Source organism: Mus caroli, chromosome 3, assembly GCF_900094665.2.
Source record: "Mus caroli chromosome 3, CAROLI_EIJ_v1.1, whole genome shotgun sequence".
Taxonomy (NCBI): domain Eukaryota; kingdom Metazoa; phylum Chordata; class Mammalia; order Rodentia; family Muridae; genus Mus; species Mus caroli.
The window spans coordinates 79,389,176-79,405,270 of NC_034572.1; the positions used below are offsets into that span (position 1 = coordinate 79,389,176).

The 16,095-nt window shown below is 38.6% G+C and overlaps 1 protein-coding gene across 3 annotated transcripts in view; it reads left to right on the forward strand.

Moving 5' to 3' along the window:
- The window catches only part of Lrba (LPS responsive beige-like anchor protein), a 591,176-nt gene that overhangs the window by 404,677 nt on the left and 170,404 nt on the right, over window positions 1-16,095 (forward strand). For all 3 annotated transcript variants that reach the window (XM_029475138.1, XM_021158804.2, XM_021158805.2), the window contains exons 45-46: window positions 4,177-4,317; window positions 5,337-5,456. In XM_029475138.1, coding sequence (XP_029330998.1) covers window positions 4,177-4,317; window positions 5,337-5,456 — 261 coding nt within the window. The remainder of the gene's footprint in view (window positions 1-4,176; window positions 4,318-5,336; window positions 5,457-16,095) is intronic.

The following is a 16,095-nucleotide window of genomic DNA, read 5'->3' on the forward strand; positions in this document are numbered from 1 at the left end:
GGGAGGCTGCAGTGAGGGAGAGGGAGCCTGAGGGGCAGGGAGGCTGCAGTGAGGGAGAGGGAGCCTGAGGGGCAGGGAGGCTGCAGTGAGGGAGACTGAGGGGCAGGGAGAATGCTGTGAGGGAGGCTGAGGGGCAGGGAGGATGCTGTGAGGGAGGCTGAGGGGCAGGGAGGATGCTGTGAGGAAGGCTGAGGGGCAGGGAGGATGATGTGAGGGAGGCTGAGGGGCAGGGAGGCTGCAGTGAGGTAGGCTGAGGGGCAGGGAGGATGCTGTGAGGGAGCCTGAGGGACAGGGTGGATGCAGTGAGGGAGCCTGAGGGGCAGGGAGACTGCAGCACTGCATAGTGCGGCTTTCATCCTGCCTCGTGGGTACCAGTTATCATGTTTATTATCAGGCTTGATTGATGACCAGTCTTCTTACATATTCCTGATTAAATAACCTCAGAAAAGAAATAATTAAGAATAACTTTCTGTGCCATATCTGAACTGGGCACACTTACGTGGAGTATTTTTGTTAATTAGCAAAAGTACTTCTCAAGAAGTAGTAAAATAATTTTTTATTGTAATAAGTTTACAAAGCTGATTTAAACACTCCCACTTTATAAGTTCTACGTCTGCCTCACTAACAGGCCACTTGTTACCCCAGAGATGCCACCTTGCTGTTTATATGATATCACTGGTGCATTCTCAGACTGGGGGTTTGTCGCTTTGCCCTAGCATTTTCAAAAAACTTTGTTTCTTGACATTTTAAATTTGTTTTTTGTAATTTATTCTAGTTTATATATTCATTCTCACATAATTATTAGTTATGACACTCCAAATTTCAAATTACTTATATTTTTATTTTAATCTTTCATGCTATTTTACCTTTGTTTTATAGGGATTAAATTTTTATTTAATTCTGTTTATTTTTCCATACCCTAATGATATTTTAATGTTCTTTTTAATGAACTTAAATTATGTACTTTTTGTATCCTTTAATCAATATTTATTTTCTATTTATTGTTACCAAGAAATTATGGCCAGTATTAAATGGTGGTAATTTTTGTTTCTTCCTTTAAAATTCTGCTGATTAAAAATAATGTCCTGAGCTGGACAGTGGTGGCGCACGCTTTAATCCCAGCACTTGGGAGGCAGAGGCAGGCGGATTTCTGAGTTCGAGGCCAGCCTGGTCTACAGAATGAGTTCCAGGACAGCCAGAGCTACACAGAGAAACCCTGTCTCGAAAAAACAAAAACAAAAAACAAAACAAAACAAAAAAACAAAACAACCACAATAACAACAAAAAATGTCCTGTCTAGCAGGTTAAATTGTACAGAGAATTCACTATGAGATGAGAATACTAGCCATCTCCCTGAACTGCCTAGCAATTGTTACCCATCATATACCAGATAAGTAGGAGGAGGCATTAACTTTCTGCAGAGATGAATATACAGTTTGGAATGCTGGGTTAGACAGTGTTTTAAAATGCTGTGGTGCACTTTGCTATCTGCCTGACTCTTGCTTAGTTAAATGTTTTGTAGCATTATAACATAGTTGGATTCTGTTCATCTTTTAAAGCAGCTGTCAGAAAAATATGGGCCAGCATGGTAGAATGTATTAGCTCAATACATTGTCTCCATTTTATTATGAAGCTGCTGAGGAAGCCATGATATACAGCACTGTCATTACAGATCTATTGTTAGGATGGTTCCACAGTCTTCTTTGCACTGCCATTAATTTATAGCAGTAAACAATATGTAGCCTTCCAACTGCAGCAAAGCAGAATCTTTTAATGAGGTGGATGTTATTACCACAATAAATCAGTGCTTTCCCGTAATGTATAATTCAATGTGTGTATTCCCACTGTAACTTCTCTGAGTAAGCTGATAGTGTGTCATTGTCAGTGCACAGCTCCACTGCTCCTCTTCTTTTAAAACCTTCCTTTATTTGGTGACTTCTTTTTTATATGCTTGCAAATAAATGTGGTATGTCTTGATAGCTGTCCTGTAGCAGGCTTCAGAAACCAACTGTGACAATACCAGCCAGAATCGATACTGTGAGTTCTACCTGCGTGCATCTCAGTATGATGCCTTTTCTTTCAGATGCTAGTGAAATCAATCCTAATTGGTCTTAGCATTATAGTCAAGAAATGTGATTCTATAACTATCGATTCACTGAGGTACTCATTTGGAGAGTAATAAAAATAGGAGCAGATAAAGTGTATTCTTAATATGCTGCTGAACCATACAAAGGCACATTGATTCTGTTTTTAATTCATATAATTTGTCTTCTAGTGATTTTATTTCTTTTCTTCTTTTTACATGGCTGTATCTTTAGGGATAATAACTAAAATACATTTTAAAACCCTCCATATTGGTTCTTTAACAAAGAAAGAATTTCTGGAATGATTTTGATTCTTACCATATATTTAATAAGTCAGGTATAATTCTTTGGTATTAAAATTAATAGTTTAAAAGAATACATTTAAAATTAGTAATGTGACACTGACTTAAATTAGTAATCAATTGTATGTTTTTAAAGATCAGGTTGTAAAGTAAAAGCTGACCATATAAAATCATGTCCTTCAGGACCAAGATTCTGTTGAATGAGAATGATTCCAATTATTAACAGTTTTGAAGGTAAATTAACTAGCAAATTAAGAAATGTAGCTAAATTAATGATTTCAAAATGTTATTTATAGTCACAATATGAAAAGTATTTCAAGACCTGGTCTGAACATGGCTTCCCTTTTATTGTGTGACTTCTGAATATATCTGTTTTAAAATAAGGTTATTTTATGTCCTCATGAATAGTCAGATATTTTCTTGATCTTATAAATAACTTGTAAAATTTCCTGAGAGATATAAAACAATTCTGTGTCTCATTATGGAAGTTACTTTTTAATTGTATTTATATTTTGAGTAAGGAGTAGAGATTTTCTATAGGTTGGAGTGTTTTCATAGACTGAGTTGTAATTCAGTGTGACTGACCTTAACATTCTTAGAACGGTAGCCCAGTTTTGATAGTCTAAAAAGGATACTGTCTTCCTTAAGGCAGTGTCAGAATGCTACTCACTGTTTAGAGGAGAGTTGGTATCTTCCCGGAAGAGCAAGAGCCATTTCATGCCCATGTCAAGCAATGTTCTGGACGCTTTATAGGCAATTGTTATATTTAAACTCTTTTACCTTCTAAAAAATTACTCAAAAAACAATAATTAGCATTCATTGAGTGTGGCCATACATGGCTTGACGACTTTAATGTATATTCTTTCTTTATTTTACAAACAACCTTCTGACTGGGCATGAGCTTTCTAATGAGTCCAGTATCTTCCTTCACTTTGCGTTACTGATTCTGGAACTTCTGTTGAAATGTTTTATTTTCAATATAAGATCATGATGTTCTTACCATTCCTTGGGGTGTGGGATGGATGACGATGATGGTGCTGATGGTGCTGATGGTGCTGATGATAGCTCATGCAGGCATTTAGAAGCTAGAAGTAAATGTTGCATATCTTTATCTCTTCCTATCTTTTTTATTTTTTTTTCTGAGACATGATCTCTTACTGAAACTGAAGCTCGGTGATTTGGCTAAGCTGGCTTTCCAGCAAGCCCCAGCGATCTACCTATCTCTGCCTCCTGAGCATTATTAGAATTGCAGTTCTTTGTCACCTTTACCAGCTTTTTCATGGTTGCTTGAGATTTGAACTCAGGTCCTAATGATTGCAGTGCAAGATTTCACCCATTGAGCCATCTGCACAGCCCACTAGCCTCGAACTTTTGTTGAGCTTATGTTAGTAGAACCTTCTCATTGAGTCTTACTCCCTTTCTCTTACAACATCTTTGCTCTCATTTAGCTCCTCTTCTCAGCTTCCTCCCACCCTCTTCTCAGAGACAGAAGTAAGCCCTCTAGCACCAAGATGTTTCTGGTTGCTGCTTCTAATTATAAAACTATGTGTAACAAAAATGACAGGTTTGCCCATCTACTTAGTTATCTGTACATTCTTAGCCATGCTGAGGGAAAAGTCTGAATTTTTCTGTTTGTTCCTTGGGTATTGGCACTGCTGTTTTTCTAACTGCAAATACATATATGTTTACATTTTATTTCCTGCATACTTAAAGAATAATCCTAAAAGAATGGAAGAAATAAAGGATGATTGCATTTATATTCCTTTCTCTCCCTCCTCTTCTAATGGCAGCCAATAGGAGCTTTGAATCCCAAACGAGCAGCATTCTTTGCAGAGCGATTTGAGTCATGGGAAGATGATCAAGTTCCAAAGTTCCACTATGGTACTCATTACTCAACTGCAAGTTTTGTTCTTGCGTGGCTTCTAAGAATAGTAAGTTCAATTTGAATAATAGACCGTGACTAAATAAATCCAATGTTTCAGAGACTGGGGAATGATTGGAAATCATCACCATGTTTTTTGAATATTGAAAATAGTTTTAAACAGTTAAGCTTTTAAATAAATATGCATTGGCCCATATTTTGTGCCATAACTGTAAAAGTGTTTCCTCTAGAACTGTGTGCGTATCTTCTTCAAATCTGTATCTTCAGACATCGCCCAGCACACCAGATTAGCTGGGTGCTTTTCAAGTATAGCTCGTTAAAATAAGAAGTAACTAAGGTTTTGTTAACACATTTGTTTATACATTCTGGTACTTTCTTTGCTCTAAATAGAGTAAGATGTGTCTTCAAATAACCAGCAGTGTTGTGTATTGATAACGTTAGTTAAGCAAGAAAGGTTTCTATAAAACTGAAAGGTGATTCATGTACTAAAAAGTAATGTCTTTGGGAACCATTAGCAGCAGCACATCATTATTTAAAGCCTGTGAATAGAGTATGGACAGACATAAGTCAGAAGAATATGGAAGGACATACATCTTAGTATATGGACAGACAGAAGTCTTAGGTGTAATTTACAGGCTTAGCTGCTGCCAGGTAATTACCCACAAATACTTGTTTAAGTGTTCTTTAACTAAGAGGAGGCTTTTAAACCTCCCAAACATTTTTCTTTTCTTAATCATAAATTGTGAGCCAGCCATAACAATACAGAAATTACATATTGTACTATTTCCTGAACACTGAAGCAAATGCATTTAATTCATGTCTAAAAGCTATTAGCAATTTATTTTTGGCAAGGAAGGAAGCTGATGAAAATATCACTGATACCAAAATTTTGAAGGCATAGAAACATTTGGAAAAAAATTAAGAGCTATAATGTAATAATTTGCCTATAACTTGCATTCTTTACATTGGACATATTACTAAGTAATGACTACTATTAGTTTAAAATATATATGTAAAAATTTATAAAAACATGAAAACATAAAAGGTTTTTCACTTCTTACTTTTTAGGAACCTTTTACAACTTACTTTCTAAATTTACAAGGAGGGAAATTTGATCATGCAGATAGGACGTTCTCCTCAGTCTCCAGAGCATGGCGAAACAGTCAGCGTGACACATCTGACATTAAGGTACAGAAACAGTTCATTTTATGGTTCTTACAGCCAGGTTATTTCATATTGAGTGAATGTTCCATATTTCTTTCTCCTGAGCCTGCCATATTTGTCAAAGGTAAACCTCAGAGAATGGAACCTTAATTGAATGGCCAAGAACCATTGTCCATGATTTTTGTTTTCTTCTTTGTATGCATCTGTCTGTCTGCCTGGCCTGAATGTCTTTCATTTCACTAGTTGGAAATTTCTAATTATAGAATATTGTTCCTCTTCCACACATCGTTTGAATTGTATGTATATAAGCACCATGCTGAACACACTTCCAAACATAGTGAAGAAAATTACCACAGCATGAAAACAGGAAAAATCTCAGGCATATTTATTTGTATCTCTCAAAGGTCTATTTTTAAAATAATCACTATTGTAGGTACTATAATCCTTGCCAGACTTCAGCTTCTATCCTCAGAAGTCCAATAAGGAACTGTGTTGGGTGCTGTTAAAGCATAATGAGTTGAACCTATTGTTTTTAGGCCCCTTATAGTCTTATAAAATAATATAACGTATACATAAATAATAGTACCATGTGGGGAGAGAAGTACCACATAAGAAACAGGCATTTGACGGAAGGAAAGTTATATTACTATGCATGTATTACTATAGAACACGTACAAAGTTTGTGCTGGGGTGAGAATGCCCTGCCACACTGAGATATGCTACTTTACAAGGTAAAATATATTCTTCTATTTTATTTGACATTATAGATTACAATATTGCTATTTTAGAGATACTCTGTTGAAGATCCTATTATATGCAAAAGTAATCTCTCCTATTTGAAAATCTGTCAAGACTTTTTTTATCTCATAAGATTCTCTGAAGCACTGTTGTCAGTAGTGGGTCACTTAGATGGCTCAGCAGTTAGAGTGCTTGTTGTATAAGTTAGACAGCCTGACTTAGATCAGGGACCCAGGTAAAGATGGAAGGACACACCAAGCTCCAGAGTCGTCCTCCAAACTCCACACTCATGTGTTGGCACGTATGCATCTACACACGCATCATGCAGAAACAACAATAATGAAATCCTTTTCAAAAGAATCTTTAGATAAGTTTCTATTGATGGTGAGGTACATTTGATGGAAATAGTTAAGAGAGTTAATGGCTGCTGTTGAAACCTATTCCCTATTCTTCTATTACCAGCACTGATTTCATACTTAACTGTCAGGAAGCTATAAGAGATATGTGCAGATACATGAAAAAAAAATTGATGAACCTGACTTTTTTGTTGCCCAAATAAAGATGTTAGGATTTTATTTTTACTTTGAATTCTTTACCTTGTAAGCCTCATAAACAAAATATAACTTTGTACTTCATTGTCATAATAGAAGGATATACTCGATTGTTATAATTTTGAGAATTATTTTTCATTCTTTATTATAGAAACATTGACTGCCTTCGGCTTTCTGTTTCTGTTTCTCCTAATACCGAATTCTTGGTTAAGCTTGGATGGACAGGAAGTGTACATGATAGATTCTTGTGGTTTTCTTCTCTATTTTTTCATAAAATACCAGACTTTCCTCTCAGATTTCATTTCATAGTATTATATTTATTCTAAAGCATGGATTTTATTTTATACATGGATACAATGTATCTGTGTTTATTCCCAATTCCTTCCTCCCACTACTAACCTACCTTCCCCCAAACTATTGTTCTCAGTCATATTTTTCTTTTTTCTTTTTATTTTATTATTGAAAACAAAGGTATTTTCATAAAATTTATTCTGATCAGGGTTTCCTCTCCCTTGTCTCCTCCCATATCTCCTACCCTACCAATTCCATACCTTTTTTCTGTCTCTCTTAAGAAAACAATCAGACCAATAAAAAGACAATGGATAAGGAAAAAGAACAATATAAAAAAACTGGTAGGCCCTCCCACCCCCAAAAGAAACAGAGGACAAAAAATGCATACACACATACCATAAATTGCAAATGAAAATACCAGTAAGATTTAGAAAATACAATATGAGACAATTAGCAACAAACTTTTAAGTTTATTTTGTGTTGGCCCTCTGCTGATGGGAATGAGGCCTGCCTTTAAGTGTGGTTCACAGACACAGTGAGATTCCCTTGGAGAAACCAATGTTTCCTCTATGAGTGTTTGTCATTGGATGTAGTTTCTTGGCTAATGACTAGAGATGGTACCCACCTCCTCCTCTCAGTGCTGGGACCCAATCTTGCTTGAATGTATACAGGCCCTAGGCATGCTGCTATACTCTGTGAGCTAATGTGTATGTCAGTCCCTTTTGTCTGGAAGACACTTCTTGCTATCATTCATCCCACTGGCTTTTACAATTTTTCTACCTTCTCTTCTATACATAGTTCCTTGAGCCCTGAGGGGAGGTACTTAATGGATACTTCCCACTTAAGACTGAGTGTTTCAAGGCCTTTCACTCTGCACACTGTCCAATCTGGATCTCTATTTTGTTCCCGTCTGCTGAAGGAGAAACTGTTTCTGATAATGGCTGGATGAGACACTAATCTTTGGAGACAGCAGAATGTCATTAGAAATCATTTTATTACTATGTTCCTTTAGCACACTAGTAGTTTTTGTTTTCTCCCTAGGTAGATGGCTAGTTTAGTCTCAGTTTCTTGGACATCCAGCCAGTATAACTAACTGTACAACTTGTAGGTCTTATTCCAGAAACACAAGCAGATGAAACGTGAATATTATACTAATATAACTAATTAAAATGTCATCTTTAGGCTCTTTAGTGTAGAGAAAATTCATATTTATTTCATTACTTGTTCTTCATTGTGCCCAAATTATACATATATACATACATACATACATACATACATACATACATACATACATACATTACCGGACTGTAGTTTACCCTCCCTCTATTCCTCCCAGCCCTGGCCCCTATCCACACCTCTGTTTCTCTTCAGAGAACACCTGAAATTCTCTCTTCCATGTCTTGTACTGTGTTGGTGAGTGTGCTGGCTAGTTTTATGTCAACTTGACACAAGCTAGAGTCCTTGGAGAGAAGAGAGCCTCAATTTAGAAAATGCTCCTAGGAAATGTAATTGAGGAAAATATGTAATAAAAAATATTAAAAATTAAAAAAAAAAAAAGAAAATGCTCCTAGAAGATTGGGCTGTAGGCATGCCTATAGAATATTTTCTTAATTAAAGATTGATGTGGGAATGCCCAGCCCATTGTTGGTAAGACTGCTCCTGGGCAGGTGGTCCTGGGTTCTATATGAAAGCAGGGTGAGCAAGTCCTGGGGAGAAAGCCAGTAAGCAGCACTCTCCATGACCTCTGTGTCAGCTCTCACCTCCAGGTTGCTGCCATGATTAGGTCCCTGTCCTGAATCCCTCTGATGATGAATGATGATGTGAAAGCACAAGCTAAATCCCCCCTTGTCTCCTCAAGTTGCTTTGGTTTTATCACAGTGATATCTTCATTTGACTTTCTAAAATTTTCATTTCCAGTTTCATCTGTTTATGTTTTCTTTAGTCATTCTGTTTCTACTTTCATGTCTTGAACTCTTTCCTTCATTTCACTCTGCTCTTTGTCTCATAGACTTCATGATGGGATTTATTCATAATCTCCTTAAGGTCCTTGAACATATTCACAATTAGTATTTTTGAACCCTTTGCTTGTCCTTCAGTCACATAGCATTTCTCAGGCTCTACCACAGTAGGATTGCTGGTTTCTGGTGGAGACCTAGTGTCCTGGCTATTTTTGTCTGTGTGTCTATGCTGGTGTCTAGGCATCTGGGTTGGGAAGATTGAGGTGACTCTTGTTGTTGATATTAGGTCTGATCTTTGTTGGATGGTTGTTCCATTCTCTAGATTCTGTTGTGCTCGCTGAATCTTAGGAAACTGTGTTTGTTGTGGAGTGTCAGATAGAGGGTGCTTCTGTAGGTCAGTGGGTGGCAGACTAAGAGAAAATAGCTGTGAATTGTAAATGTCTTCAGGAAATAGCTAAGATCTCCTTCACACCCAGAGGTGGAATCCCCAGGGGTTTGGAGGTGTGGTGGGAAGAGGGGGGGGGTTGCAAATAGTTTAAAGTAAAGCAGTTAAGTGTTTGGGGAGCCAGGGTGAAAGGGTTGAGGGGATCCTGGATCTGAACCAAGCGTTGGAGTCTCCACTGGATGGGGTTGAGGTATAAGCAAGTGGGTACTGAGCTGAGGGGGAGAATGGAGACATCAGAAAGGAGGACAGAAGGAAGGAGTGATTCACCCCCTGAGTTCCTGACAGCTGTGGCCACTGGAAAAAGAAAGTGTTTGTAGGTCTGGGCAGCTGACACTCAGGGACTGGAGGAGTGGGGAGGGAGGAGAGGCCCCTGCAAGCTGTCTGCTACAGGACTAGCAGGAGACTGGAATGACTACTGACGAGGCAGAGGCACAAAGGAAGGAGTGTGGACATCCTTGGAGTCCAGGTCTGGTGTTTGCATTGAGGATCCCAGGAGAGAAGTGTTCCTAGGTATAGGAGGCTGACCCAAAGGCCTTCAAAAAGTAACAGCAACAACACACCAAGACCAGTTAGTGCTTGCCTAATAGCATTCATGGGTGGGTATGGGGCTTAACATTCATTATTTAGTGTGTACCTGATTAAATTTTCACTTTCTTTCAAATATCCTATGCTAAAAAACAAAAAACAAAACAAACAAACAAACAAAAACAGGAAAGGAAAATCCAACATAACGACTAAAAGAAATAAACAAAAGAACCAATGGTCATTTCTTTCTCCTTTCTTATTTTTCTTATTTTTTTCCTTCAGTAAATAATTTGGAATAATAATGGGTTCCCTAACAGATGTCAAAAGACAGTACTGATTATTAGCATTATACTAAACTCGCACTTCTGGGCATGGTAATTATGAGAGCTCTAGTAACTACTGGTTTCCTAACAGTATCATTTAAAGCCTCTATATGACGTTATGGTGAGAAAAGTTTCGTGGGTTTTCTATTCTGTGCTCTTCTTTTGCCCTGAAGTCTTACTCTGTTGTCCAGGCTGGCTTCACAATCCCTGGCTCTACTGACTCTCCTGCCATAGCCTCCAGAATAGCTGGGACTGTAATGAAATAATACCATAGCCAACCAAAAGGGAAGGAGTATGAAACTGGAAATACAAGGAGCCTGCTTAGAATTATTTCCACATTCTTTTTTTTTTAATATATTTTTTAAAAATCTCTTGTATTTTTCTATTTCTACTTTCTCATATGTTACTTTGTGTAAAGTTTTTAGGTCTAACTTTGGTGAAGCTGACATCTTACCAGTATATATATTCTATCTCTGTACCTTGTCCCATCCTGAATATCCACAGTGTGGTATACCACTGATAAATCACTCCATTTTCTCTATTGATAACCAGCTAAATGGACCCTACAACTTAATGACTTCCGCATACTTAGACAGCATTAATTTACAGTTACATAGGCCATTTAGAGAGCTTCTGAAAATGGACCCTGCTAACAGCGAGGAAGGATTTAATCATGACTCTTTTTTTCTTTCTTCCTTTTTTTTGTTTGTTTGTTTGTTTTGTTTTGTTTTGTTTTGTTTTGTTTTTCGAGATAGGGTTTCTCTGTATAGCCCTGGCTGTCCTGGAACTCACTTTGTAGACCAGGCTGGCCTCAAACTCAGAAATCTACCTGCCTCTGACTCCGGAGTGCTGGGATTAAAGGCAAATGAGTTGAAGAAGCAATTTTTGAGTTCACTGATACAGCACCCCCAACTCAGAAGGAAGAGGAGTGGGAAGCATGATGCTAAGGATATGTGACTGCTTCCCAGGAGCAGTGTGCGAGACAGCCAGTTCTAGGTTTGAAGAACAGGAGTGACAAGAATGTAATAATGTGACCAGTGGTGACATTTTTTATTAAGCTAGAGTGAATGCAGTACACACATTTCAAAGTAGTTAAATAAGAGACATTGGAGGCAAACTGAGTAGCATATTACAGAAGTGTGGGTAAACTCTGGAAATCAGTCTGGCGGTTCCTCAGAAAATTGGACATAGTACTACCGGAGGATCCAGCAATACCTCTCCTGGGCATATATCCAGAAGATGTCCCAATCGGTAAAAAGGACACATGCTCCACTATGTTCATAGCAGCCCTATTTATAATAGCCAGAAGCTGGAAAGAACCCAGATGTCCCTCAACAGAGGAATGGATACAGAAATTATGGTACATTTACACAATGGAGTACTACTCAGCTATTAAAAAGAATGAATTTATGAAATTCCTAGCCAAATGGATGGACCTGGAGGGCATCATCTTGAGTGAAGTAACACAATCACAAAAGAACTCACACAATATGTATTCACTGATAAGTGGATATTAGCCCAAAACTTAGGATACCCAAGATATAAGATACAATTTACTAAACGCATGAAACTGAAGAAGAATGAAGACCAAAGTGTGGACACTGTGCCCCTTCTTAGAATTGGGAACAAAACACCCAGGGAAGGAGTTACAGAGACAACGTTCGTAGCTGTGATGAAAGGATGGACCATTTAGAGACTGCCGTATCCAGGGATCCTTCCCATAAGCAGCTTCTAAACGCTGACACCATTGCATACACTAGCAAGATTTTGCTGAAAGGACCCAAATATAGCTGTCTCTTGTGAGACGATGCCGGGGCCTAGCAAACACAGGAGTGGATGTTCACAGTCAGCTATTGGATGTATCACAGGGCTCCCTATGCAGAAGCTAGAGAAAGTACCCAAGGAGCTAAAGGGATCTGCAACCCTATTGTCGGAACAACATGATGTACTAACCAGAACCCCGGAGCTCTTGTCTCTAGCTGCATATGTATCGAAAGATGGCCTAGTCGGCCATCANTGGAAAGAGAGGCCCATTGGACTTGCAAACTTTATATGCCCCAATATAGGGGAATGCCAGGGCCAAAAGAATGGGAATGGGTGGGTAGGGAAGTGGGGGTGCTATGGGGGACTTTTGGGATAGCATTGGAAATGTAACTGAGGAAAATATGTAATAAAAATATTAAAAATTAAAAAAAAAAGAAGTGTGGGTAAATGTCAACAAATGGGTCATTATTGTGGGATGGGAAGAGAGAAAAGAGAGGTACTGAATTTGACTTGGGCAAAAATGTAGAGAACACAGAAGACAAAGCAACTTGGTCTAATATTTAGCTCCCTAACTTCAGATGAAAACTTGTATTGAGAATTAAGTTAAAATCTACTAAAGCATGTTCATTTATTAGTTCTCATTGACTATTTACCATAAGTAGTATACAACCCATCAGCTGTGAAAAACAGGTTTACATAAACTATTTTTAATATAAGTTAGATGTGCACGTTAGATTATAGCAAGGTGAACAAGTGACTGGAGGAGTGCCCTTGCAGTGACTTCATATGCTAAGTGGTTTGGAGCTGTATCTTAAAGATTCAAGGGAACTTAACAGACCTCCCAAATTTATGTCTCGAGCCTGTACATGTCTTCTTCTATCTGACTCCCTCCTCAACAATCCCTTTATAATACATAAAATAGATCATAAATTTAATATGTTTACAACTAAATTCCTGGTCATTATTACTTTAAACCTACTCCTCTCAAAATTGTTCCATGCTAGCAAGCAGATGGCTTTCCATTTGGAGTATAAGCTGAAGCCCTACACTGTAAGACTCTCCACCCTGCCCCTGCCAGTCGTCTGTGTCGTCACCTCATGCTTTTGCTTTTCCTCTGTCCACTCTGTCCACTCTGTCCACTCTGTCCAGCTTAGCCAGGAGAGGTTCACTGCACTTGATGGGGCTCTGGCTTCTCTTCATCCTGGTGACTTGGGTTTGTTTGTTTGTTTGTTTGTTTGTTTTTCTTTCACTTAAGACATTTCCTTGCAGTGTCCTCTGTACTCATTCCTTACTCTCCCAGGTCTTTGCTCAAATGCCATCTTTTTGGTAAAGTTTCCCTGGTTACAATTGCATTCCTTACTCCTTTTCCTCTTACTTCCTGATCTCGTTTTTCTTGCTGCCACTCACCAGCTGACATCCATGTCTTGTACTTATTGGTATGTTTATTATGTTTCATCACACTGGAACATTAGCTTCATGAAAGGATGGATTTGGAGCTTTTTCATCCATTGGCTTATCCCTAGAGCTCAGAGCAGTGCCTGGAGCATATTAGGCACTTGATCAGATATTTCTGAAGTTAATGATTTGGAGCCAGTGAGATTGATCAGCAGGTCAGGGTGCTTCCCACCAAGCCTGATGACCAGAGTTCAGTCCCTGGAGTTCATGTGATAGAAGGAGAGAACCAACTTCTGGAAGTTCTGCTCAGACTTCCACACATGTACCATGCCATTCACACAGGGATGCATTCACACATGCTAAACACACATATGTGCACAAACACACACATGAATGAATGAATAAGAGTAAAGAAATAATTCATGATTTGATAAAAAAAAGAGGATTATTTTGAATGAGGGAAATGACATGAATTTGAAGGGAACATGTTCATTTGAATTTGAACATGAACATGAATTTGAAGGAGAATGTTCATGAATTTAGGAAAAAATTGGAAAAGAGATTCTGATAGGCAGTTTCAGTGGAAAGACCTTCAGTAGCAATTCAAAGATTATTTGGCTTAATTATACAAACACATTCAGAGTTTTTTAATGAAAAGTTGGACAATGAGCATTTTTCATTAATTAATCTATTTATTCGCTTTGCATCTCAATCACAGCTTTCTGCCTCTCTTTCCATTCCCGTTCCACACTCTCTTCCTCCATCCCCTTCCCCTTAAGAAGAGCCTCCTTCCTCTTGGGCACCAACCTGCCTTAGCACATCCAGTCACATCAGGACTAAGTACGTCCTTTCCCACTGAGGCCAGTTCTTCCACAAGACTCCCTGAGCTCCACCTAATGATTGGCTGTGGGTCCCTGCATCTGTTTCCATTAGCTGCTGAGTGAAGCCTCTCAGAGGATAGTTATGCTGGGCTCCTGTCTGCAAGCCTAGCAGAGTATCATTAATAGTGTCAGGAGTTGACTCTATCCCATGGGGTAGATCTCAAGTTGGGCCAGTCATTAGTTGGCCATTCCCTCAAAACAGTACTGTACAATAAAAGAAATTCTGATGGTATCACTGTTCCTGATATCAAGCTTTATTACAGAGCAATAGTAATAAAAACCCACCTGGTACTGGCATAAAAACAGACAGGTTAATCAATGGAATTGCATGGAAGACCCAGAAATAAACCCACATGCCTGCGAACACTTGATTTTTGACGAAAAGCCAAAACCATACAAAGGAAAAAAGAAAGTGACTTCAAAAAATTGTGCTGGCATAGCTGGATGCCTGTATGTAGAGGAATGCAAATAGATACGTATCTATTACCCTGCATGCAACTCAAATCTGAGTGTATCAAGGACTTCAACATAAAACTGGATGCACTAAATCTAATAGACAAGAATGTGGGGAATACCAAACGCTGACACCATTGCATACACTAGCAAGATTTTGCTGAAAGGACCCAGATATAGCTGTCTCTTGTGAGACTATGCCGGGGCCTAGCAAACACAGAAGTGGATGATCACAGTCAGCTATTGGATGGATCCTCCTCCAATGGAGGAGCTAGAGAAATTACCCAAGGAGCTGGGGGGATCTGCAACCCTATAGGTGGAACAACAATATGAACTAACCAGTAGCCCGGAGCTCTTGTCTCTAGCTGCATATGTAACAAAAGATGGCCTAGTCGGCCATCACTGCAAAGAGAGGCCCATTGGACTTGCAAACTTTTATATGCCCCAGTACAGGGGAACCCCAGGGCCCAGGGAGTGGGTGGGTAGGGGGTTGGGGGGGTGGGTATGGGGGACTTTTGGGATAGCATTGAAAATGTAAACAAGGAAAATACCTAATTAAAAAAAAAAAAAAAGAATGTGGGGAATATCCTTGAACACATTGGTACAGGAGACACCTTCCTGAACAGAACACCAACAGTTCAGGTACGAAGATCAACAATTAATAAACAGGACCTCATGAAACTGAAAAGCCTCTGTAAGGCAAAGGACACCATCAGTAGGGCAAAATGGCAGCCTACAAAACATCTGACAGAGGTATAATATCCACAGTGTATAAATAACTCAAGAATTAGACACCAACAACCCAAATAACCCAATTAAAAGTGTGATACAGAGCTAAACAGAGAATTCTCAAAAGAAGAATCTCTACTGAGTGAGAAGCACTTAAAGAAATTTTCAGTAACTTTAGTCATCTGGAAAATGACTGAGATTCCATCTTACACCCATTAGGATGACAAAGATAAAAAAACTCAAGTAACAGCACATGCTGGTGAGGACATGGAGAAAGAGGAGCACTCCTCCATTGCTGGTGGGAGTGCAAACTTGTACAACCACTTCGGAAATTGATCTCGCAGTTTCTCAGAAAATTGGGAATAGTTCTACCCCAAGTCAGAAAAGATGTTCTACCATACCACAAGGCGCAACTATGTCCAAAGCAGCTTTGTTTGTAATAGCCTGGAACTGGAAAGAATCCAGATATCCCTCAACCAAAAAAAAAAAAAAAAAAAAAAAAAAAAAAAAAAAAAAAAATGTGGTACAGTTTCATAATGGAGGAATACTATTCAGCTATTAAAAACAAAAATATCCTGAAAGTTGCAGGCAAATAGATGGAACTAGAAAA